The sequence below is a fragment of the Muntiacus reevesi genome, chromosome 4, assembly GCF_963930625.1.
Source record: "Muntiacus reevesi chromosome 4, mMunRee1.1, whole genome shotgun sequence".
Lineage (NCBI taxonomy): Eukaryota > Metazoa > Chordata > Mammalia > Artiodactyla > Cervidae > Muntiacus > Muntiacus reevesi.
The window spans coordinates 39,522,051-39,546,892 of NC_089252.1; the positions used below are offsets into that span (position 1 = coordinate 39,522,051).

Sequence of the window (24,842 nt, forward strand, 5' to 3'; positions counted from 1 at the left end):
TCTAGATTATATTATTATCGTATTATTTCCCGCTAAACACGAAGGCTCGCACCTCAAAGCAGAAGAACGGGAGCCGAGTGGCAGCCCATTTGTCTTCAGTTCTGCAATGTGTAACACACAACTGATAGGGGTTACCACGGAGCAATTGTACAAGGGAAGTACAATCAAGAGAGACAGCTAAATCCTCTTAAGCCTCCAGGAGAGAAATTAGTCCCATAAGCCCGGATCGGCGGAGCGCCAGTCTCCCGGAGACTTCTCCTTTCGAGTGGAGCCCAAGCACCGCTCGCTCGACTGCTTTCCGGGCGCCGGCGGGCCCCTCCCCGCCCCGGAAGTCTCCGCCCACTGGCCCCAGCAGCCCCCGCGCGCCCCCGCTGCCCTGGGCGCGCGGGCTGGGCCCTGGCGCGCGCACGCAGTGCGTGCCGACCGCTCGGGACCGTGCCCGGCGTGGCCCGGAGCCCCGCAGTTTGGCCAGCCATGTTCCTCTCCGCGGCGCTGCGGGCCCGCGCGGCCGGCCTCGCCGCCCACTGGGTAAGGAGGCTCGAATGAACGCGGACGCCGCCCTCCCCGCCTCTCTCCGCGCCTCCTGTAGCGGCGGGCACGCGGGAGCCCGGGCCTGTGACTGGCTCCGGGCGGCGACAAGGACACCGCGGCCTTCACCCTCTTCGGGGAGTCCTCGCCGCGGCGGAGCGAGGCCTCCCCGGGACGGGAGGCTGGGGGGCGGCGCCAGGATCCCCCCGCGTGCCTGGCCGCGGGCGTCCAGTTCCGCGGAGGGACGTCCCGGGGTCCCCCGGTGGCTGTGGGGAGGTTGGCCAAGTGGGGTATTTCCGCGCCCGAGACCGTCGGGCCGGACGCCCGTGACCTCCGAGCACGTCTCACTCGGGGAAGGACACTTGAGTCCCCGGGCGAAACGCTCGTTCGTGCTCACTGAGCAGCACGCGCCCAGAGATGACGAGGGGGACGGCGGGGCGTCCCCGGCTGGGCCTTGGGACGGTGGGGCCAGTTTCCGGGGGAAGGGGCCAGCGGGGCTTTGGGCGTGGGGCGAGTCCAGCGGCTCGCAAGTGAGTCCCGGTTTCTCCTGGTGGCCGCACCGCGCCTTCTCCGGACTTTGGGCCTCTACGCTTGTCCCTGGTGTTCTCGGATATTGCAGTGTACAGACTTGGTCTCTCAATAAACGCTTGAGGGTCCACTCTTACCTGCCGGGCTCCAGGTGACACAATGTGGGTAATAATGGGGATAGGGAACAACATTCCGCTACTGCTTTCCGTGTGCCAAGCACTGTTAACTCTTTACACTCGAAATCTCATTTATGAGGTTGATACTGTTATTTCCTCCATGTTGCAGTTAGGCTATGGATTTAGACATCCCCTATTCTTGTGGAGTTGATAGTCTTACGCAGTAGTAATTTGAGGTAGTAAATACCGTACACGTAAAGGTTCAGTTGATCCTCCCAACAGATTTGTACTAAGCGGGTCCACTTTATAAGCGTGTTTTTTTCCAACAGTAAATACTAGACTACTGCAGGATCCAGAGTAGATGGTGATTGAGTCGCTCAGTCATGTCCGACTTATTGCAAACCCAGGGACTGTAGCCAACCAGGCTCCTATCCATAGCATTATCCAGGCAAGAATACTGGAGTCGGTTGCCATTTCCGTCTCCAGAGGATCTCAATCCCAGGGATCGAACCCAGGTCTTCTGCCTTGTAGGCAGATTCTTTACCGATTGAGCCACCAGGGTATATGGAGGAACCTCATTTGGAATCTGTTTTGTTCGGATATTCTACTGCTAAGAAGTTCCACAGAAAGTTCCCTGGTGGCGTCGTGGTTAGGATTCCACGCTTTCACTGCCTGTGGCCCAGGTTCAACCCCTGGTAAGGGAACTGAGACCCCAGCAAGCACTGACAGCCCCCACCCTTGCCCCCAGCTCCACCAAAAAAAAGAACCTCACAAAACCAGTTAGGATACTCCCCTAAACCCCAGTATCCTTCAGGAGTCAATCGTGCAGTGTTAGAGATACTCAGGAATAGAGCATCCAGTTTGGTTTGAAGGTGATATAATTTTTCCTAGAAGCAATAGGAATAGATTAGGGGTGGGATCAGATGGACTGGGGAGAGGGTATTCTAGGTGGAAAGGACAAAATAAGAAAAGCATAATATTAGGAACAGCAAGTAGAATTAAGTTAAAAAAATAAAAATCACCTGTCATTTTATCAAACGGGAAATTACCAAAACGTGAACATCTTGACGTCCGCAGTGAAAAGACCTTAACGGAATTTTTTTTTTTTTTTTAAGGAAGAAAGCAAGAGACTTGAACCTTGCTTCTGGGGGGCCTCGCCTGGCTCCCTACTGTTATTTCTATTGTCACTGTACAGGACACACATTTTCACACCAACGAAGGGTTTTTTTGTTTTTTTTTTTTAAAGAAGAAAGCAAGAGACTTGAACCTTGCTTCTGGGGGCGGAATTTTTAAAAACTAGATCGTATTGTTCATACTGTTTTTGTAGCCTGTTTTTTCCCATTATACACTTTGAGCAACTTTCCTGGTCAGTAAACATTTCTGTCATTTTTAATGCTGCATGATATGCCATTGTGAAGATGTTCTGTAATTTATATAGTCAGGCCCTTCTAATCTTTTACAAATATTGGGATATCAGAATGACCTAGCAAAAGTCAGGAAATACGTGAGTAAAGAGGTCTCACTAATGAAGTTCCTTTCCTAAAAGAGAAACTTTTAAGGGAATCATTTACATTTTCAGCTAGCTGCCAATTTCTTAAGCCACAGGCTTTTTTTTTAACTTGTCATTGATTAAAATCCAGAATTTAGTACTGTGTCTAGTGGAAGACACTTGTGTGACTTTGAGCCATAATTTTTAATCTCCTTGAACTTTATTTTTCATTTTTGTGCAGTAATATCTTATTGAATGATTGTCAAGAATTGCCTAAAAATTATGAAATATGGAGCAAAAGCTACTCAGAATAGGTTTATTTCCATCTTTCCTTAAGTAAATTGCCCAGCATTTTCTGTATTGTTGACATCACTTTACAACTGATGCTGCCTCACTGCCAAGCCACTAATTAGTTTCATAAAGGTGAAAGGGTTGTGGCATTTTCATGGATTATGTTTTCAGTCTTAGAATTTTCCTTTGGTTCTTTTTTTATGGTTTCTATTCCTGTCTTTTCATTCATTGAAGATATTTTTATGTCCTTATGCACTGTTGTAGTCCTTTTGAAATTATTGTTTGGTAATCTCCACTGGTTGTCTTTTTTTCTTGAAAATGAGTTGTTTCCTTTTTTGTTGTGTGTTGAATAATTTTGGGTTGTGTCCTGGATATTGTGAATGATGGTCATAGAGGTTATGAATTTTTAAAATTCCTCCAAAGAGTATTTTGTTGTAGTTACTGTTGCAGGTAGGCAATTAACTTGACTCAAACTGCAGTCTTGCTCCCTTGTGGGCAGCGGCTCACATACTGGTTCAGCTCTTTCAGCTAGGCTGTTTGACGTCCGTCACAAAACTGGGGGCTTCTCCCTAGCTTTTTCTTTTCCTGGGTTTCCCACTTGCCTACCCCCCTCCTGTGGTGGTGGTGGTTCAGTCGCTAAGTTGTGTCCAACTCTGTGACCCCATGGACTGCAGCACGCCAGGCTTTCCTGCCCATCACCATCTCCCGGAGCTTGCTCAGACTCATGCCTCTTAAGTTGGTGATGCCATTCAACCATCTCATCCTGTCACCCCCCTTCTCCTCCTGCCCTCAGTCTTTCCCAGCATCAGGGACTTTTCCAGTGAGTTGGCTCTTTGCATCAGATGGCTGAAGTATTGAAACTTCAGCTTTAGGATCAGTCCTTTAAATGAATATTCAGGGTTGATTTCCTTTAGGATTGACTGGTTTGATCTCCTTGCTATCCAAGGGACTCTCAAGCGTCTTCTCCAACACTGCAGTTCAAAATCATCAATTCTTTGGTGCTCAGCCTACCCTATGGTCCAACTCTCATATCTGTACATGACTACTGGAAAAACCATAGCTTTGACTATATAGACCTTTGTTGGCAGTGATGTGTCTGCTTTTTAATATGCTGTCTAGGTTTGTCGTACCTTTTCTTCCAGGGATCAAACATCTTTTAACTTCATGGCTGCAGTCACTGTCCACAGTGACTTTGGAGCCTAAGACATTAAGACTAGTCTTTCTCTTTGAATTTAGCTGCCCATGATGGGATAGACTGGGACTTGGCTTCATGCTCAAAGGAAAAAAAAAAAAAACCAAAGAGAGTAATCAAATGGATTCCTTCCAAAGTAATTGAGTATGGTCAACTATGAGCAGCTTTCTGACTAATACTTTTATGGCTGGAGTTTCTAAAGTAGTGAAGAATTGAAAAGGGGGTAGCATTCAATACATTTTTATAGAATGAAAACATGTTTATGAAGATCCATAGCGAATAAAGGTTGGCATCCAATTTGATTCAGACACAAGTGAAAAGCAGTAAGTTAATGGTACATTAGCTCTGCGATTGTATGCAAAAGAACATAGGAGATCTAGTTTGTGGTTCTGGCTCTTCCATTGACTATTATGTGTTACCATAGGCAAGCAAGATAGTAACCTTACCTTTGAATCTCCATTTCCTTTACCGCTGAGCCATGAGGGAAGTCCAACTTACTTTATAAGTTGATTCTATTACTTTAAATTACTAATCTTAAAATTTCATAAAACATTTGATTTACTGAACTTTCTTAAAATTTTAGGGAAAACATATAAGAAATCTGCATAAGACAGCTGTTCAGAATGGAGCTGGAGGAGCCTTATTTGTGGTAAGTAATTACTAAGATTTCTTCAGAATGAAAGGACTTGGAAGTTTGGCTAAACGCAACATCTTAAAGAGCAACATCTCTGGTGTTTGCTGGAGTGGGAGTTTGTGGGAGTTTAAATATAGCTAATTGAATTCACTGCATGTCCAGTAATGGGCCACCCTGGGATTAAGAATTTAGATTATTCCTTGTGAAATAACTGTGAGCCCTAACCTGATTTCTTGTATACTGTGGATTTTTCAAGATCATTTATGTTGGCTTGCTGAAGATTCTGAGGCTGCAGATTGGGGAATCCCAAAATGACACCAGCTTGAAACTCATGGATTTCAGTAATACAGTGAATACATTGGCAGTTGTCCTTCATGTTTTTGGTTTCCAGAGTTTCACTACAGGTAGAGGTTGGTTGGTTGCACAATTCAGAAAGACTAAGATATGTATGCCCTTTCTGTGACAAGGTACATTTTTCAGAAATCAATCTAGTGTTTAAGGGCAGTTTGGTGGAGTTGTGTGATGATTCAGTTGGTATAGTTTTGGAAAATGAATTATTTTAAGGCTGAATCTTAATAAATGAGTTAGCCATACTGTTAAAAGTAGAGTCCTGCTTTGTATTTTGTTGTCTTTGAAAATATTTGAGATGATTGTCCAAAGAAACTTTGTTTCCTTTTCCATGTCCTTGAAAAAGCAGAACTTTGAGAGTTAACACATTAAGGGATTCAGTTCTGTTTCACCATATATACAAAACATTAATTGATGTAAGTTTTAATCTCAGTGTGACTCATTTGATTTCCTGTTGACATGCCATTTCTTGTCAGTGTTTGAAGAGGGCCTGCTCTTATTGGAGAAGAAATAAAGCATGCTGTTGGCTAGTTTCTGTTATGGAAAACTATCTGTGGGCTAGTTTCTGTTGTGTCGGGAAGAGATGGTGCTTTTGGAGTAGGTAGTGGGTCTCTGATAATCTGGTACATTCTTTTGGAAAAATGTACGTATTGTCACACTCAAAATTTCGTGTCTTAATTTCATATGACTTCCCAATTTAATATGACTTCCCAATAATTTTTTTGTAATTATATTACGTTAGAAGATCGTATTCTGCCATCAAGTTGCATAACACTTTTTTTGGTTTTTGATCCTAAGACTACTTCTTGTAACTTACAAAGGGTGATTTTGAAAATGTCTTAAGTTTTTTAATTCTGCTAACATTATTTTGGTAATCATACTTATCAGATGTGTAGTTAATAATAAGTTTAGCCATTGCTTTTGAAGCAAGGATAGATTGACATATATCATGTTTGAATCAAAGTGAAGAAATTAAATGATCAGTAGTAGTAAGGTACAAAGTTGTTCACACTTTTCAGGAAATGCTGATAATTTTGAGAAAGATTTTTTTCCTTTTGTGTAGCACAGAGATACTCCTGAGAATAACCCAGAAACTCCATTTGATTTCACACCAGAAAACTATAAGGTATGACTGAATTAACGTTATGATTAACTTACAGAATATTTAGTATCTTCCAGATAGATAAAAACAAGTGCTCTCTCTCTCTGATACAGAGGATAGAGGCCATTGTGAAAAACTACCCGGAAGGGCATAAAGCAGCAGCTGTGCTTCCAGTTCTGGATTTAGCCCAGAGACAGAATGGATGGCTGCCCATCTCTGCTATGAACAAGGTACTTCATTTTTGTGCTAGTTCAAAAAGAGGAGAGGTTGTATATAGTAACTTCCTTATGTGGAAATTCCTCTGATGGTCATTAATGTCAGAATCCAGGAATATGAAGTTCTCCTGGACTGGCTAAACTCCAGCAGATAGTAAGGGACAAAGAGGCCTGGTGTGCTGTAGTTCATGGGGTTTCAAAGAGTTGGACACGACTTAGCAACTGAACGACAACAACAAATCATTTATATATCTCATACTCTAAATTATATTTATGTTTCTATTGGTTCCCTTAATGCAAAAAACTGAAAGGGTGGAGCTTTTTATCCTTGCAAGAAATAGTAAGGGCATTAGAGTGAAAGAGGCTTTTTTCCTGTCTTTGAGAAGGAAAAAAGATCCCAAATATGTATAATTTGCTGTCAAGATATTCTGAAAAGGAATGTACTGTTTAAATACTAGAATTGCAGAGAAAAAGATCTGCTCACAACTAATGTGAATCTTTTTATTACTTTGCATTTTTGGCCCCAGGCTTTAATTAAAATCCTTGTAATACATGGTATTTGTGACGTTTGGTTATGGCCGCTTGGAATCAACAACCTAGGGAAATCTTTTGAGTGACCCATTTAAATACAGTTAGTATATTCACACATATTTTAGGACTCATTTTTTCCTAGCAGTGTTTTCAGCAGTAATCCAGATTTCAAGTTTATTCATATCCTTTTAATGTAACTACATTTGTATGGTATTATGTTATAGTGTATTATTTATGAGTGTCATACAAAGTCATATATTATTTGATTCTTGTGAGAATCACATGGCTAATAAGCCAGTGTTGATATAATGGAAAATACATTTTACTTTGAGCTCAGAGATCTGATTTTTTTCTGGACTTGCTCATCTGCAGTGATGATTCTGGACTAGACAAAGCTCTTCCAAATATTATATTATTATTTCTAAGTGGTAGAATTGGGGCTGACTCATCTCTAATTCTGTGCAGTTTGTATTGATTCTGGACTAGACAAAGCTCTTCCAATTATTATATTATTATTTCTAAGTGGTAGAACTGGGGCTGACTCATCTCTAATTCTGTGCAGTTTGTATTTGACTGACTTCTGCAGAGATTCTGCTGTGCTTCATTCCCCTTGTCACTTTCTCACTGTAACAAGGGGAATGTCTTAGAGTCTTTCTTAGAGTCTATGAATGTCCTCAGTTTATTTAATGGAATCCTGGATGCAAATTTTAGATAGAGTTCATAGATCTCCTATGTACTTGGCACGGTACTCGTAACAGTGTTGTGGACCCTTGTTGTGTGTTTGTTTTGATTATGAAAAATGTTATAAAGCAAGTTTGGTTAGTGATATACTTAGTAAACATAGGTGCTTTTTTATTTCAATAAATAAATGTTTGGGGGTGTTTCTAAATTCTTCATATTTTTATAATAGCCAGCTTCCTCAGTGATGATTTAGGTGCGTTTCTAATCATAACTTTTTTTTGAAAAATTTATGTTTGTGATAATGGTAAGCTTGTTGGAAGTCTTGCTGAGTGTCAGGCTTAGCAGAGCAAACTAAGTGTGAAAACATTTAAAAAATATTGTCTTATCCTGTGTAGAATTGGATGTGTATGTATGAGAGGAAGAAACGGCATACAGAGAATAGAATCAAAATTCTTTCCACTTTGAGACTTTTAATGTTACTGCCCCTCCCCCTCCAAGAAAAGCCCAGCCTTACAACAAAAACAATATCCAGAGACCCATGCACTGTTACTTAACCATCATCAATCACTAAGGCATCGGGAGTGTAAAACAGCAGCTCAGGAGAACTATTTTAGTTAGACACCAGGGCCCTACAATTAGCCCCTTAATTGGACACCAGCTTGTGTATTTTGAGAGAGTTCCCCAGGTTCAGAGGTATAAGCCTGATTTAGTACCACAGAATTAGATTTAGCAGAGCTACTTTAATACTGCAGGAGTGAGCCCAGGGTTAGATGTCTTTTGAGAATACATTTCCTTTAGAATCCCTGATAAGAGAAAGTTTAATATATTTGTCATTTGAAATGCCATTTAATGAGTTCTTTTTTCATGTCAAGACCTGGATATATGTGTGATTTTTAAGTGTCAAAATTGAAGGACTTATGCCTCACAGATATCAAATACAGATGTAGTTTCTGTATTGAAGAACTTTTTTGGTTTTTACCAAATTGAAGCATTTTTGAAATTAATGTTTTTTATGACCTACGTAAAGCTCATTTGTAACCATATTATTAAAATATTTTAGGTTGCAGAAATTTTACAAGTACCTCCAATGAGAGTGTATGAAGTAGCAACTTTTTATACAATGTATAATCGAAAGCCTGTTGGAAAGTATCACATTCAAGTCTGCACTACTACGCCTTGCATGCTCCGAAACTCAGACAGCATACTGGAAGCCATTCAGAAAAAACTTGGTATGGGACACAGTATATTTATAATATTTATGAAAAATAGATTTGTCTTTTGAAATGTGACCTCTTTCTACCTAAATTTTCCAACTTTTACTATCATACTGGATCTGTACTTCATGAGTTCATTTTTCTTACTGTGTTTGCCCACCATTATTTCTTCCTATTCTGTATTCTTTAGTTTTCATTCTCAAAGCTGAGTTTTCATGTTTTCTTTCCTAATCATTGAGTATGTTTTAAAAGCTTCTTGAAATTTTAAAGTTTTTGTTGTTTAGAAAAGTAAGTTTCACTCATTGTGTGATAGCATGTGGCACATGAAGTGACTGTATTATCCTCATATTCTTCCAAACAAGACTTCGAACAAATAAGATTTGAACAGGAAGAATGCTTCAGGAAGGGAAGTGTGGAAGATGATGTTATTAGAGGGGCAAACTGCCATTGTCACATTTATCACTAAACATATCAAATGAAGTAAAAGGAGGTATCTCTTAATCTTCTTGTTATTGAATATAAAGTATTTGTATGTTATAAAAACATCTGGACAGTATTAAAGTATATAAAACAGAGACTGAAGTCCACTTAAAATTCCATCCCCCTACCTCTGAGGTACAAATTTGTGATGACAGTTGGGTATATCAGTTTTAGAGTTAATGTTTTAATTATTTTTATTGTTGAATACATACCTGTAATATGTCTATTTGCTTTTTTGCACTTGATTTTGACTATAATAATATGTATGTCTGCCTCATTTTTCTATATAAGTTAAATTATGCTGCAGTTACTTTCATGTATGCATCTCTCTGCATACTTGTCCAACTGTGCATGAAGGTTGTTTCTGCTGGGTCAGATTTTACCAAAATGCCTTCCCTAAGAAGGCGAGGGTGGGATGATCTGAGAGAACAGTATCAAAACATGTATATTATCAAGTGTGAAACAGATCACCAGTCCAGGTTGGATGCATGAGACAAGTGCTCAGGGCTGGTGCACTGGGATGACCCAGAGGGTTGGGATGGGGAGGGAGGTGGGAGGGGGGTTCAGGACAGGGAACACATGTAAATCCATGGCTGATTCCTGTCAATGTATGGCAAAAACCACTACAATATTTTAAAGTAATTAGCCTCCAACTAATAAAAATAAATGGAAAAAAAAAAACCAAAAATAAATAAAAAATAAAAATGCCTTCCCTAAAGATTTGATAGTACTTACTATACTCACATTCTTAATGATCTTTGACATTAATTGTTTTCTGAGTCTTCCCCAGTCTGATTGTATAGCTACAATACAATAGTAGGTTAATTATCAATGATCAAAATTTATATGGTCTGATACACTGTTACGTAACAACAAACACTTGAGATGAGGCCCTTGAAATTTGACTGTTTGAAAAGGAACAGGTCCACTTAAGAAATCCTTGAATGTTCTGTAAAAACTATAGAGTTTGTTTAAGAAATTCAGTGCTCTTAAATACTTTTTACATGCCTCTGTAATAGGTTGGTTTTGTTTTTTTTCCTTAAACTATGTTGCAATTAAAATATTATCTGAGCCTTACAGTGCTTATTTATACTTTTAGGAATAAAGGTTGGAGAGACTACACCTGACAAACTTTTCACTCTTATAGAAGTGGAATGTTTAGGGGCCTGTGTAAATGCACCAATGGTTCAAATAAATGACAACTACTATGTGAGTATTTACTTAATGTAAATTAAATTTGTATGACATTATATTTAAAATACTTGGTTTCCTGTTGGTATAAATATCTAGAAAGTATTTTTTCATGGTTTCAAAGTTTATTAAAAATCAAATAATTATTAATAAAAATATGTCAGTTTTAGCTTCCACATTATTGTCCATCAGAACATTTTTCAAAAATTGTCATCCAAAAAAAAGTTATCATTAAACATTTTTGCATTTAACTCCAGGATACATTTAAAAAACTTTTAAATAGCAAAAACTTAAATACAAAAAATCACCACCACAGCTTAATAGATAACCTTTTAACACACTTGCTTCAGGTATTATAATTTTATCATTGTTATTATACATGTACTGTGCTTAGTCTCTTCGGTTATATTCGACTCTACAACCCCAGGGACTGTAGCCCTCCAGGCTCCTCTGTCCATGGGGTTCTCCAGTAAGAATACTGGAGTGGGTTGCCACTACATAGAAATAAGCTACACCTGAGGGTGAACCTCCTCTACCCCCATTCAAAATCCTGTTCCTTTTCATTCCCAGAGCTAACCACTGTCATAAATTTAGTGTGTATTCTTCCTGTATGTGTTTTTTAAACTTTCAAAATATATGTATCCAGGCATGGTAGTCATACTGTGTTGTGTGTTTTAAAAATTTTAGAGATGGTATCATACCTTTCTCTAAAAACTGCTTTAGCTGGATCTCACAAGTTTTGATAAGTAATATTTTTATCATTTAGTTCTAAATGTTTTTAAATTTCGCAATTTTATTTCTTTGACCTATTTTTTTAGAAATGTTAATATCCAGGTGTGTGGCATTTTCTAGTTATCTTTTTTAATTGCTTGCTACCCTAATTATATCGTGGTTTTCATTCATAATATCTTGTTAGCTTATAACTCTTAGAAGTATCTTTATGGAAATTCTTTTAGGCCCATGTTGAAGGTAGATTCTTCCAGAAGAAGTTGACGTTGCTTCTCTCTTGCTCTTGGAAATACTACTGACCCAAAAGAAATCCCCTCTCCTTATATCCTCTTCTACCCCTGAAGTGTAAGGTTCCAGACTAGCCGGGTGTTTTGAGGGGCAGTTTTAATTTCTGGTTTCCTTTATAGTGAGAATATAGCCTTCGAGTGTCTCCACTTTGTGTGGTTTGGATGCCCTCCTCTGCCTGCGACTTTGTCCTTTGCCCCTATAAGCTGTGGCAGCCTGAAGCCAAGTTTGTTTGGTGTTCCACTTGTCTCCCTAAGTTTTCATTGAGTTTTGGACCTCTGAGTATTTTTTCCTTGTCAATGTCTTAATAAAATTTTAAATTTTTTGTTTTTTATTTTATCCAGAATTTATAGTTGTTACAACAGGACATTCAGTCAGGATAGGTAGTGTGCCATAATGCCTGAAATGGAAATCTATGATTTTATTTTAAATGAAAATGAAATTGGACTTCTTTGGCATTTTACATTTCTAGGATACTTCTGTTACCTATAGGGATTTTCTTCATTTGAATGATGGTGATTCAAATTTATTACCCCCTCTCTTTCTCATATGTTAAAAAAAAAAAACCTTAAAAAAAAAATCTTTTAAAAATATGGCAATATCTTTCCCTTTCCTACATTTCTGCCATTTACTCATAATCAGGAGGATCTTAATTTAAGCAGGAATTAGACAGTCAAGGCTTTGTATGAAGCACTGTAAGTTTAAATATAGTTGACTATGGGTTTATGTAAGAACTTCTTTCAGTTAGTCATGGTATGGTCTCTGGTAAGGCAGTTAACTTTTATGGATCTCAGCTGACCGGTGGATAAAATGAAATAGTCGCATAAACTGAATGGCTACCGATTAGGGAAAAAATATAAAATACATTTTGAGGATGGTTAGATTTGAATATGGTCTTGACATTTGATTTTATTAAGGAACCATTATTGTTAATTGGGTGTGATAATGGCATTGTATTATTTAAGAACATTTAAAAATATTCTGTGAGTTCCATGGTAGTCCAGTGGTTAAAGCTCCACGTTTTTACCGCTGTGGCCCAAGTACAATCCCTGGTCAGGGAACCAAGATCCCACAAGTCATGTGGCATGGCCAAAAAAAAAAATGTTCTTAGGAGATGCCTGCTGTGGTTATTAAGGTGAAGTGTCATGATGTCTGTAGCTTGCTTTTAAATGGTACAGTACAAACACAAAACCAGAAGGTGTATTGTACATAATTCAGATATGACAAGAAATATGATTATTCATGTGAGCCTCGCTAGTGATTCAGCTGGTAAAGAATCCGCCTGCAATGTGGGAGACCTGAATTCGATCCCTGGGTTGGGAAGATCCCCTGGAAAAGGGAAAGGCTACCCACCCCAGTATTTTGGCCTGGAGAATTCCATGGACTGTACAGAGTTGCAAAGAGTTGGACACAAATGAGCGACTTTCATTCATGATTATTCATGTATACTTTTCAAATTTTCATAATAAAGAATTGCGGGGGATAAAAATCACTAGATGAGTTTAAAGATTCCTTCTAGTTTTGAGGTTCTGAGCATCTTTTGAACTCTAAGCCGTTTTTGTTTCTATAAATATTTACCATCATTTGTTAAAGGGCTTCTGTATGGCAAGGCTCTGAGGACACTGTGTGGCACTGCCATTCTCTAGTCTAGAACCAGAGGCCAGAACATCTTAAGGACTTAATAATTTTGAGGGCTAGAGGGGATATGATGTACTTTAGGCATTTTCCTCTTAATCTTGCCCCCTTCTATTTTGACTAAACCTATCGCACAGCCAGGGTTAGGAGTGTATCTGTGTGTTTTAATTGTATTTATTATTTTAAATAACAGAATCCTTTCTCGAGGTCAGAATTTTACACAGGTACACAGTGTACAAAATACAAACCTGCTCTGGTTGAAATGGGGATTGGAGGGTCAGAATTTTTTAAATAAATGTGTCCAAAATTACTTTTCCCTTGGAAAATTAAGTTTGAAACAGGTTGAATTTCACCTGGGAAATCAAGAAGATATCACTAGAGTATTAGGTCTTTAGCTTAGCAATAGATACAAGGCATGTACTGTTTATGACTGCCAGTGCATCTCACCGATTCTTCAGGGACATAGCATTTGTTGAGCATGTGCATGGCCATGTTCTATTTTATGTATTTTCGCTTTTAAACCTCAAAACACTCTTAAGTCAGTTGAGAAATGAAGAAACAAATTTGGGGAAGCTGAGTAATTTCTCTAAGATTGCTGGCTAGTAAGTGCTGGAACTTGAGTCCAAATGCAGAACTGTCTCCCTCAGAGCACCGCTCTGAGCTGCCCCTTCAGCTGCAGCTCCTACTGCGACTGCATTTGGCAGGACAGGCTATGTCCAGGAACTACTCAGGTGTGCTGCCTTGGTAAGTAACGCGTGAGCTGGGACAGCCAATAATAAACTGATAACTAGGGATTCACACTTGATTTCAGTAATAGGATGTAATTTTAATATGACTGTTCTACGGTTTTTTCTAGGAGGATCTGACACCTAAAGATATTGAAGAAATTATTGATGAACTCAAGGCTGGCAAAATCCCCAAACCTGGGCCAAGGTATTTTTCAGTTTCTTTTTAGTAAATTTTTATGGCTTAACCTAAGTTAGTCTTTCATGTAAACTTAATTTAAAAAATTTTATACTGTAAGTCTATGGGAGTTTTCAGGAGCCTTGAATACTGTCTAAATCAACTTGTCATTTTAAAGAAATGATTTTTTTACCCTCTCTAAAACCCTGTATGTAATCATCTGGTATATACCTAGATATTTATAAGGAAGGCAAATTTACTACAAATAGAAACTTATTTCATTGTTTAAAAGTTCATGCTGCCAGAATTTGACTCAATGTCTGTCTTCCTCTCTTCCACGTAGAGGTCCCAAGATTATCTCCTTTGAACAAACACAAGATAATTTTTAGACCTCTTCCAAATGACAGCTCTTTAGTTACTCGAAACAGCTATATCATCTTCCTCATATCTTTTCTCAGATTTAATATCCACAGTTATTTCATTGTTTTTCCTTACATGACATAGTTTTTTGGTCTTCCTCCTTTGTATGTCTTCTAGTTGGCTGATGACTTTCTTAATGTGATACTTGGACTAATCACAGTATTTGAGATACATACTCAGCATGTAGAACACTGTGGGACTGTCATCTTTATTCCAGACATCATGCTTATAATAATGCAGCCTAATTACATCAATTCTTACTTCACATCATTATACCATTACATTGTGCTTACAATCAGTTAGAATACCTAGATCTTTTTCAGCTTAAACACTGTTTATCCAGGTTTTATTATTCTTTTTTTTGTGTGTGTGCAATATAGTTTTATTAAAGTATAAAGGAGATAGAGAAAGCTTCTGACATAGACATCAGAAGGGGGTAGAAAGATTACCCCCAGGTTTTATGATTCTAATTATTCCTTTCTGGTTTCACCCTGAACTTTTGCTTCCAAACAAACTCCTATTCCTTATCTAAGTGTTCACATTACTTAAAATTCTCTCAATATTAGCAGTGTTTGCATAGTTTAACAGTCATATTCCCTTTGCATTTTTTTCTGCTTATGTCATAAAGTTTTCCTTGTCTCAACATATTTGTAGGTTTTAAAGGCCATATGTATTCTGATGTATTGAGAGAACTATGATGTGACGTTTATAACATTGTATTAAAATATATTTTCCTACTTTTTGTTGTAAACAACAATTCTCTGAGGTTGAATTACTAGGTCAGGAGGGTATGCATGGTTTTTGTGATCTGCTGGAAGTACTGAGAAGTACTCCCTCAGTGTTCTTGCTGACTACTGACCCTACCTAGTGAAAAAAAAAGGAACTTTGCTTGTGGCTCAAATGTTAAAGAATCTGCCTGCAATGCAGAAGACCTGGGTTTGATCCCTAGGTGGAAGGATCTCTTGGAGAAGGGAATGGCAACTCACTCCAGTATTCTTGACTGGAGAATCCCATGACAGAGGATCCTGGTGGGCTATAGTTCATGGAGTTGCAAAGAGTTGGACATGACTAAACAACTAACATACAATGAGAAAAAGAGGTCAGTTCAGGATAACTTAAGTTTAGCAAAGGCAAGCTGGCCTCTAAAAAACATACTCTTCTTTCAACACTTGAAATGAATTTACTTAAAAGAGGCTTGGCATTCTCTTCCTAGTTCCTCACTTTCTTGAGCTACACCGAAAATATTTTTAGGAATAAAATATTTCCACTTTGAAGAATCAGTCTCCATTATGGCGGCTACTGAAGTGAAACCTTTTGTCATTTCACATTACAATATTTCTCTTGCTTTATCTACTTTATTGCATTCCCTCAGCATTCATATGTTTCACAAATATTTCTGGATACAGCTGTTTGTGAGTCACTATCTTAGGTTGTGTGTACAAATTATGAACAAGGTAAAGTCGTCATATATTTTATATTCTAGTGATGGAGACAACTGGTGTAAAGTGAAAAGTAAAAGTTTAGTTGCTCAGTCGTGTCCGACTCTTTGTGACCCCATGGACTCACCAGGCTCTTCTGTCGATGGGCTTCTCCAGGCAAGAATACTGGAGTGAGTTGCCATTCCCTTCTCCAGGGGATCTCCCCAACCCAGGGATTGAATCTGGGAGTCCCACATTGTAGACAGACGCTTTACCATCTGAGCCACCAGGAAAGTACTTTAACTGATGTAATATCTGAGTAATAAATGCTGGGAGAATGGAGGTAAATTTAGTCAGGGGAGGCCTTTCTGGGGTGGTTAGTTAATGACCTGAATAAGCCCAAAGGAATCATGTAAAAATCTGGAGGAACAATGTTCTAGAGGGGAAAGAAGATGTATTAAGGTCCTGGAGGAAAGGTAAGACGACATTATGGCTGAAGTGAGGTGATGAGGGAGGAGACGGGTCGAAGAGGTCAGAGAGGTGAAGACCCAGGTAAGCAGTTTGGGTTGAATCCTCAGTATAAAAAACTGTTGAGTGTTTTCAGTAGGGAATGATATGCGCGATCTTGTTAAAACTATCGTCCTAGTTGCTGTGTAAAGAATAGTTTAAAATTTAATGGATGTTGTGGGACAGAGGAATTAGGAATGCTTTCTAACTTTTTAGGATGAGTACCTCTGATTCCATTAAAGAAGATTTGAGGTAGGGCAAATTTGGGGAAAAACAGTCACTTTGTTTTGGATGTGCTACTTAGCATGTTTGACATGCCTACTTAGACATTCATGGTAGAGTGGCTGAAAGGTAGATACAAACTTGGAATTTAGGGAATACATTAGGGCTGGAAATACACACTGGGAGTTTGTTAGTTATTGTATTAATAAATGGCATTTAAAGTTATAAGTCTGGATGAGATTGTGTGTGTTAGTTGCTCAGTTGTGTCCAACTCTTTGCTACAGTCCCAGGGACTGTAGCCCACCAGACTCCTCTGACCAAGATTGAACCTGGGTCTCCTGCACTGTAGGCAGATTCTTTATAGTCTGAGCCACCAGGGAAGCTCCTGGATGAGATTACCAGCGGTAAAATTAGAGTTTGTTTTTAATCCAGGGGGTACTGTAACATTGTATTTGAACATTAATAAACAGGAAGTAAGTACCACAGTTAAGCATTTTCAACATCTAATAATAGGGATGTTGCTTATCAGTAATTTTAAATAGTTCTTCAGTGGAAGTTTTTGACATTGTTCCAGATTTGAGCCAAAGACTTTAGAATTACTGGTTGAGAAACCTATTTTTACTTCCTTCTTATTACCTCTTATTTAAAAAGTTGAGATAGGGAATTCCCCGGCTGCCCAATGGTTAGGACTCTGCACTTCCACTGCAGGGGACATGCCACGTGGTGCAGCCAAAAATTTTTAAGTGAATAAAATGGCAGTAACCAAAACACAACTATAGTTATTCTTTAAATTATCCAAAGCTGGCTACTTCTTATTAGTATTTTTATAATAAAGTGCTTTGCCTTTAATATTTGACAGAGGTGCTAGTTGTGAAACTGGTTCTGTGGTAACTGACTTTGAGCCCTGCTGTCACGTAAACTCTGGTCAGAACTGGTAAAGAAGACTGTCTCTCTGGTTCAGAGCTGCTTTTATTTTGGTAAATGATGGCTAGAAAGAAAATGCTAAACTGACGGTAATACAATATTCCTTGACATTTACAAATATTTGTGTGCTAGGGGTTGTTTTTAAAGTACTGAACATAACATCTAATCCTGCTTCCAAATTATTGACGAATAGAGGTTGTTTTTTAGTATGGATTATCTGAAACTAATTTTAAACCCAACTTGAATTCTTCATATTTAGTTTTAAAAAGATATTTTAAATTTTACAGAATGCTTTGGGGTACAGAAAACATCTTCCACAAGAAGGAACATAGTAAGGGAGAAGAAAGAGAGGTCTTTCAGAGTTAATTAATTTTATTATTTTACTGGTAGTCAAGAACAGCAAGTGTACCTGCTCAGTTGTGTCCGACTCTTTGCCACCCCATGGACTGTAGCCCATCACATTCCTCTTCTGTCCATGGAATTCTCCAGGCAAGAATACTAGAGTGGGTTGCTACCAGTTAACATTAAAACAAACAAAAAAAAAATTACAAAGCGAAATACTGTTTTTACATCATTTTGCCACTTACCCTACAACTTTAATTTTAGGCTCTAATGGATAGAGCCTATCCGTTAGATATAGTATAGCGACTATACTATAGTGTATAGTGACTGCTTTTGTATTTGGTTTTCATAGTAAACCTGTAATGCAGATATATTAACTGATTTCTGACTTTGTATGTATTCTTTATTATACTATACTAGTTACTTGCATTATGTAATATAGTAGCTTGAAAGAGCTTATAAATGATTATGTGGTGTCATTTTCCTGTCCCCTCAACAAATGATTTTCTAGGGCTCTAAAAATAGACTTGTAAGATTGATGACAGAATGTGAAGGGCAAAGCCAGAGGGAATAAAAAGATTTAATTGAGTAAGTTCTTCAGTTGAAATCTGTGGCAGGAACAAGGTAAATGAACAAAGCCAGGGAATAGGAGGGTGAAACAGGAGTAGGTGCTGAGCGAGGCTCTAGCAGCAGAGGTCAGACAGAGGACAGAGGTTGAGCCTGAAAGATCACTTGGGAAAGTATGTGTGGGGGTAAAAAGAGGACAGGTTCGTCTACCTCTTGCTGCCTCTCTTCATAGAACTGTAGGAGGACCTGTTCATGTTTTCTTTGTGGCACCTGCTGATCTGGAGCCTGCTGTTGAAGAATACTAATAATTTAGCCTTTAAAAACATCAATACAAATTAATTTCATCTTCACTGCCTCTAAGGGACCTCCTCCCAAGCCCTCAAATCTCTCAAAAGAATTCAGTTTCTGTTTGTTTACAAATATAGTGTATTAAGTATATATTCCCTATGACAATGGATCTCAGTCAAAATAAAATTCAAATAGAATAAGTGTAATGCTCTAGTTTATTAAAACATGATTTTTAAAAATGTCCTCTGGGATTGAGTTCTTAGCGCTCATCTCTGCGTAGACGCTGACTCACCCCAGCCTTGGTTTCTGTGTCTGTAAAACACTGGCCAGTGTCCCTTGTCTCTTGGCATTGTTGTAAAGATTTAATGAGCCACTGATATATGTTCACTGCTGAGTGAGAACTAGTATTAGTATTTTTTTTTATTTTTCATATTTCATATTTTTATACATCAGTTTTCATATTTAGGAAGTGAAAATCTTGCAGCAGTTGTGATGTTTGGATTAAATAGTCCCTGCTAGTAGTTGGGAGAGAAATAGTTTCTTATATGGGCTGTTGTGAGGTAACAATTATAAATGGTAATAATTTGCAGTCAGCTTAATGTTACTTTTCTTTCAGGAGTGGACGCTTCTCCTGTGAGCCAGCTGGAGGTCTTACCTCTTTGACTGAACCACCGAAAGGACCTGGGTTTGGTGTGCAAGCAGGTCTTTAATTTATATCCAGCTGTAAATATGTCAGTGGAGAAATAAAATATGAATCTCTTATCTACCTAAACTTTTTATATTACTCGTTCATTTCCATTTGTGTACACCTTGCTTGTAACCTAGCAACTTACAGCTGTTAAGTATCATGTCAGAACTTCAGAGCATCATTTTCAACTGCCTGTTCACTTATCAATATTAGGGTACTGTGAAATAAAAATTCTGTCAAATTTCAAGTATATTTTGCTCTCCCATCTTTAGCCATAGCCAAATCTTAATACGATCTCTCTATAAACCTTGTTAGTATTGTGGCACACAGTTGTTACTGTAATTTCAACTGGTAAGTGATATGTCAAGCAGACTGTAGGTGTAACAAGGATAAGGTAGTTGTCTTTAGGTGTACTGTTTATCATTTTTAAAGAAGGAAGGTACAAAACACTTTGACATTATCCTTCACTCTTATGACACTGCAGGTACACAAAAACTAGGAGAAGAAACGAAGTATAACTTGAGTTTGAAAGTTCAGTGAGAATGGGAAATATGCTCCTCCGTTGAATGCATATTCCAAGCTTAGAAACTGAATGCATACTACAGCTTAGAAGAATAAAACCCTTTGTGTATAACATCCAGTTCAGGAAACTAGCTATGAGTTTTGCAAGCTGGAATAAAAAATTAATAGTCAGCTTTAATTCAGGGGTAAATCTAAATAATCCAACTGTTCCAGGATTTCTCAAAGTCACTGGTCGGCCTTAATCTTATGACAGACTAGTATATGATGCTTAAAAACATGAACATACATTTTATTTTTTAAGACTGTCTTTAAGAATTAGTTTTCATTTTTCACCTAAGAAAGTAACAGCAAAAGTAATTTTTCAAGAGGCACAAAAAAATAACACAGTGAAAATGCTCACTTCTGCCCTGGAGCCCTCAGACCATATTCCCAGAGGCAATGGAATGCTTTATTATTATTTTTATCTTTTTTAAAAAAATAGTCTATCTTCTCTTTGTTAGCTGTTAAGCTTTTATTTGAAATTATGACAAAATACATATGAAAAAATTAAAAATTATGAAAAATTTAAATAACTTTAAATTCCTTTAAAGTTACTATTGTAAAAAATGTCTTACATTCTTGACTTTTTTTTTCCCCCAAGTAGATGAAAGTTAGGAATGGGAAAGTTTCAAATACTGGCTGAAAAAACAAGTTATGTATTAAGGATATTGGTTATTATGTTCTATTTTAGAAGCAGAAAATTTGTTTTAGGTCTTTATAGGCATAATTTTATACCACTATCAAAACATACTTTTAGATCATCACTTACAGTGCACTACAGTAGTATGTATTAGGATTTTGCATTGAATCTTGCGTAATTTTTTTTGCCCATTTTTCTTGAAAATTGTACCAATTTTTTACACAAGAGCACTGGTTTTTAATAATTACATATAGGCTTTTAAAAACATTTGGCAGGTAAAATTTCATTATAGTAATCCAAGATGGTTCCAAAGATATATGAACACACTGATTCAAAACTCCTTGCCAGTCTTCAGTTGCTAGAGATGACAGCTATAGCCTAGCCTGCTTCTCATACCAATAAAGAGAAGCTGGCGTTGTTGATGTGTCTAACACCATTTGCTCCCTCATTTCCTCTTCTCAGTTCCTAGCTCTATGCTGTTTTTTTCAGAAAGAGATATTTAGGGAGGAAATGTTCATATTACAAAAATAAACCAACAAATAATTCAAATTGTCATTCCTCCTATTGGGCAAAAACTCATGCCTGGCTTTTTTGGTGGTTTTTGGAGTGGCTACTGAATGTTGCTAGGGAAGGCTACCAGTTCCTCAGAAGTACTTGCTGTAACTGGACAGAGCTACTGCCCTAGTAAATCCTACAGCAAGTGACAATCATATGAGTATTCACTGCCCAAGCATTACATCTGCGTAGACTGTCAATATGGTAAGCCAAAACTGAGATTGTATTTTTATTAATTCACCTTTCCAAAATATGGCAGGATTTTTTTGAATGATCTAACTGGACTTAAATGTAGGAAACATAACAGTAGTTGATTCTTAACGGTAAGAAGTAAGTTAGAAAGAAGGTAAATTTTGCAGGTGGCTTTTATTTCACATACCACATACACACATTTTAAGTGTCTGCTAGTAATAATCCTAAATAAGTGTGATAAAACTTAACCTTGGCTAAGAGTGATGTTTATTGCTTGGGATCCTAGACCTCCTGGTGCTATTAAAAAAACATTTTTCCCACTTGCTGAAGAGATTTGAGCTAATGAAAGACAGGGTTCTACAATGAAGAGCCTTAGCAACATAGTCAACTAGCTCCAGCTACTTTTCAGGCCTCTATCCTAGTAAGAATTACCTTCTTGATTTGTACTTCTAGTTAAACATTATATAGGAAAATTAGCTCCTCTTCCCTTCATAAGTTTCATTTGAACCTTTCCAATAACAAATTGTGGCTGATTTACAATGTGTCACATATAATCTTAAGTTTAAATTAAAAATTTTTTGTAACTTGAATAATTCTACAATGAACTTTGTACAGATAGTGTCGTATTCAGTAGTAGTCAGTACAATGCCTTGGATCACAATTACCCACGTAATCTGATTTTTAAGTAACAAGGCTGTGCATATAGTTATTGCCATAAATTATGGTTAACTGATTTCAGCAAATTAAAGATTTGCTTTCAGTTTTTAACTGAGGCTTGTACTGCTGTAAAAATAGCTATTGTCATTACAGCGAGTTAAATGAGAACCAACTCAACCACTTGAGAAGTCAGACGAGTTGGTTATAAATTTTTAGTGGATTTGTTACTTCATGCCATAAATATCCAGATTAAATTTAACAGTGTTCCACTTCTAGCCAAAAGGTCCACTCTTAACTATTCATATTGAACCTGATGTATTTAAAGATGGGAGAAATGTAGGAAAGGAAAAAATAGTGATCTTTAATGCAAGTTTATGCTTTATATAGTTAAATGTTGGGATGTAGCTTTCTCTGTCAAGTCTGAAATACCTCATCTGCTGATTAATGACAAGCTCTTCACTAAGTCACAAACCCGTGCTGTTAGTTTAGAGGCCACAACCATGAGGGCCCTCTGATGGTTAGATAAAGGCATGCACAAACTGTCGCGGATTAACCTCTTTGTAAATAAAAAGCCACCAGAAGCAACTCAGAATAAAATGGTTTCCTTCCGATTATGTAATCCCTTCGGTGGTTAAATAAGGGCAAGTACAGACTGTCGCGGATTAACCTCCAGAGGAAGTCAGACTGCCAGCAGCGAGGCTGCCGAGGCGGTGACTTTTCCTCTGCGCAGTCCTCCAGCTGGCAGTGCCCCGAGCGGTTGGGGGAAAATGCACCACAATTTGTCTTAAAAGGTTATCCGAAGGTGTGACGGGGGAGGGCGCACTGCAGAGTGCGTGAGGGCCCGGGGGTAGGTGCACGTGGACGTGCTTTCGGGACGGGCCCGGACCCACCTGGCGCAGGTGAGGGCGCGTCGCGGCCCTGCGGGTCCCCGGGCTCCCGCAGGTGCGGCCGGCCGGCGCGCAGGCGCAGTGCGCGGAAGCGGGTGCCCGCCTCTCCGGACGCCCCGGGCCCACCGCGCGCCGCGGGCCGGGCGGACACCCGCCTCCGCCTCCGCCTCCAGCCGGGGGCGCAGCGTCGGTCTCCTGTGTCCCAGCTGGCAAACTCGTCCGCCCGCCCCCGCAAAAAATAACATGTGAATACCCTACGTAGATAGAGCCTCTTCGTCCTCGTCGCCGCCGCCATTTCCAGAAGTTTCCAGTCAAGCCACGGAGGTGGCCACTGCATAAGGCGAGGCGGCGCCTGCGCTACTCTCTGGCTCCCTTAGCCCCTGCCTTCTGGGGTCGGAGCCGGCGGAGGGGAGAGGGCGACGCCCGGCGCCCGGCCGACCCCGCTGCCCCGCGTCCACTTGGTACGCCCCGACCCCCGCCCCCAGCTCGGGAAGCTTCTCCCGGCGCCTCTAGAGCGGCGGGCGGCGGGCCGCGGGCGGGGCGGGCGGACGGAAGGGGCGGCGGGCCGGGGGCGGGGCGCTCACGCTGCCCGTCCCGTGCCCGCGCGTCACGTGCCCGCGCCGCGGCCAATCGCCGGGCGGCGCCGTCCTGGGAGCGAGCAGGCTGTGGTGAGGGACGGCGGAGACCGGAGATGTTTTCGAGCCCGGCCTCGGCGGCGTTCGCGGCGGTTGCGGCGGCGGTGGCGGAGAGCACGACAGCGACGGCGGCGCCGAGGCCTTCGTCCCGGGGGTAGACCCTCCCGCGCCGGCCGTGCCTGGGGTCCGTGCGGGCGAGGGGGGCGTGGCGACAGGCGAGGAGGAAGGAGGGGCGCGGTTTCGAGCCCCGGCCCCGGCGCCCGGGAGGAGCCCCTCAGTCGCGCCCGCTCCCGTCCCCTCCCCAGAGCAAGGTAAGGACGCGCCCCGCCCCGCCGCGCTGACAGGACGGGCCGCCCGCTAGGAGCGCCGGGGCCGGGGCGCGGCGGGAGCGGCCGGGCGGGGACCGGGGGGGCGGGGGCCAGGCGGGCGGCCGCGCCGCTCCCGGAACATGGCGGGGCCGCGGCGCGTGTGCGAGCGAGCGGGCGGGGAGCGGGTGTGCGCGGCCGGGGGCGCCGCCGGAGCGGAGCGGAGCGGGGCGGGGCGGATTGGGGGCGCGTCTAGTCTGAGCCGCGGGGACCGATTGAGGCCGGGAGGGTGGCGCGGGTGAGCCGGGCCGGCGCTCGCGGACCCGCGGGCCGCCGGGCTCTCAGAGCTCGTTCGAGGGTAACCCGCCGTGACGCATCCTCGAGGATCCCAAAGCGTTGAATAAGCGGTTGTACAAAGAGGTCACTGGAGCCCAGCTGACAGCTGTTTTAATAACAACAGTAAGAAACAGTTTCGGACGGGAAGTTGACACTTTTGAACCCGTTGAAGCCGTAGGGAATGCTTCAAGCGGCGTAGTGGTCGAGAGTGTGATGTCCACTGGACGCCCGCGGCCACCTGGCCGCGGTGACGGGATTCAGACCCCGGCATCCCTAACGCTTCGGAAAAGCCTCTGATCCTGAAGTTGACCTGAACCTGTGTTCCCAGTCGTGTCTTTTTTTTTTAAACGGTTTATGTGAATTATGGGAGAAGGTGAACTGGTGAAATAGCTATTTTAAAATAAATTGACTGTTGATTAAAAACATATGTTCGTGTAGGCTTTTAAAAATCTTGGGCACTGATCTGTTTCAGTTTCTTCAATCGTTATACAAAGGCTTTCCTGGAGATTAGCTCAGAACTGGCAGAACATATGCTATATTGGTGCCAAGAGGCTTAAAAAACAAAATGAGATAGTGTCGACTGTGTAAGATCAAGTCGTTATATTA

The 24,842-nt window shown here is 40.5% G+C and overlaps 2 protein-coding genes across 7 annotated transcripts in view; both read left to right on the plus strand.

Moving 5' to 3' along the window:
* Nucleotides 1–374: 374 nt before the first annotated feature.
* On the plus strand, nt 375–19,718 carry NDUFV2 (NADH:ubiquinone oxidoreductase core subunit V2). 5 transcript variants are annotated; one of them, XM_065932562.1, is made up of 9 exons: nt 375–528; nt 4,728–4,793; nt 6,190–6,252; nt 6,342–6,458; nt 8,716–8,884; nt 10,449–10,558; nt 14,046–14,122; nt 15,996–16,121; nt 19,397–19,718. In XM_065932562.1, the coding sequence occupies exons 1-9, from the start codon at nt 475–477 to the stop codon at nt 19,488–19,490; spliced, it is 876 nt and encodes a 291-aa protein (XP_065788634.1). In that variant the 5' UTR covers nt 375–474; the 3' UTR covers nt 19,491–19,718. The 5 variants fall into 5 exon arrangements, with proteins under 5 accessions (XP_065788634.1, XP_065788635.1, XP_065788636.1 ...); XM_065932564.1 differs by lacking the exon at nt 15,996–16,121 and adding an exon at nt 16,654–16,689 and having other exon boundaries at nt 376–528; XM_065932566.1 differs by lacking the exon at nt 375–528 and adding an exon at nt 5,035–5,182.
* A 3,886-nt stretch (nt 19,719–23,604) lies between these two features.
* Nucleotides 23,605–24,842, plus strand: part of ANKRD12 (ankyrin repeat domain 12) — a 94,484-nt gene continuing 93,246 nt past the window's right edge. For both annotated transcript variants that reach the window (XM_065932568.1, XM_065932569.1), the window contains exon 1: nt 23,605–23,906. The gene's annotated coding sequence lies outside the window, so the exon portion shown is untranslated. The remainder of the gene's footprint in view (nt 23,907–24,842) is intronic.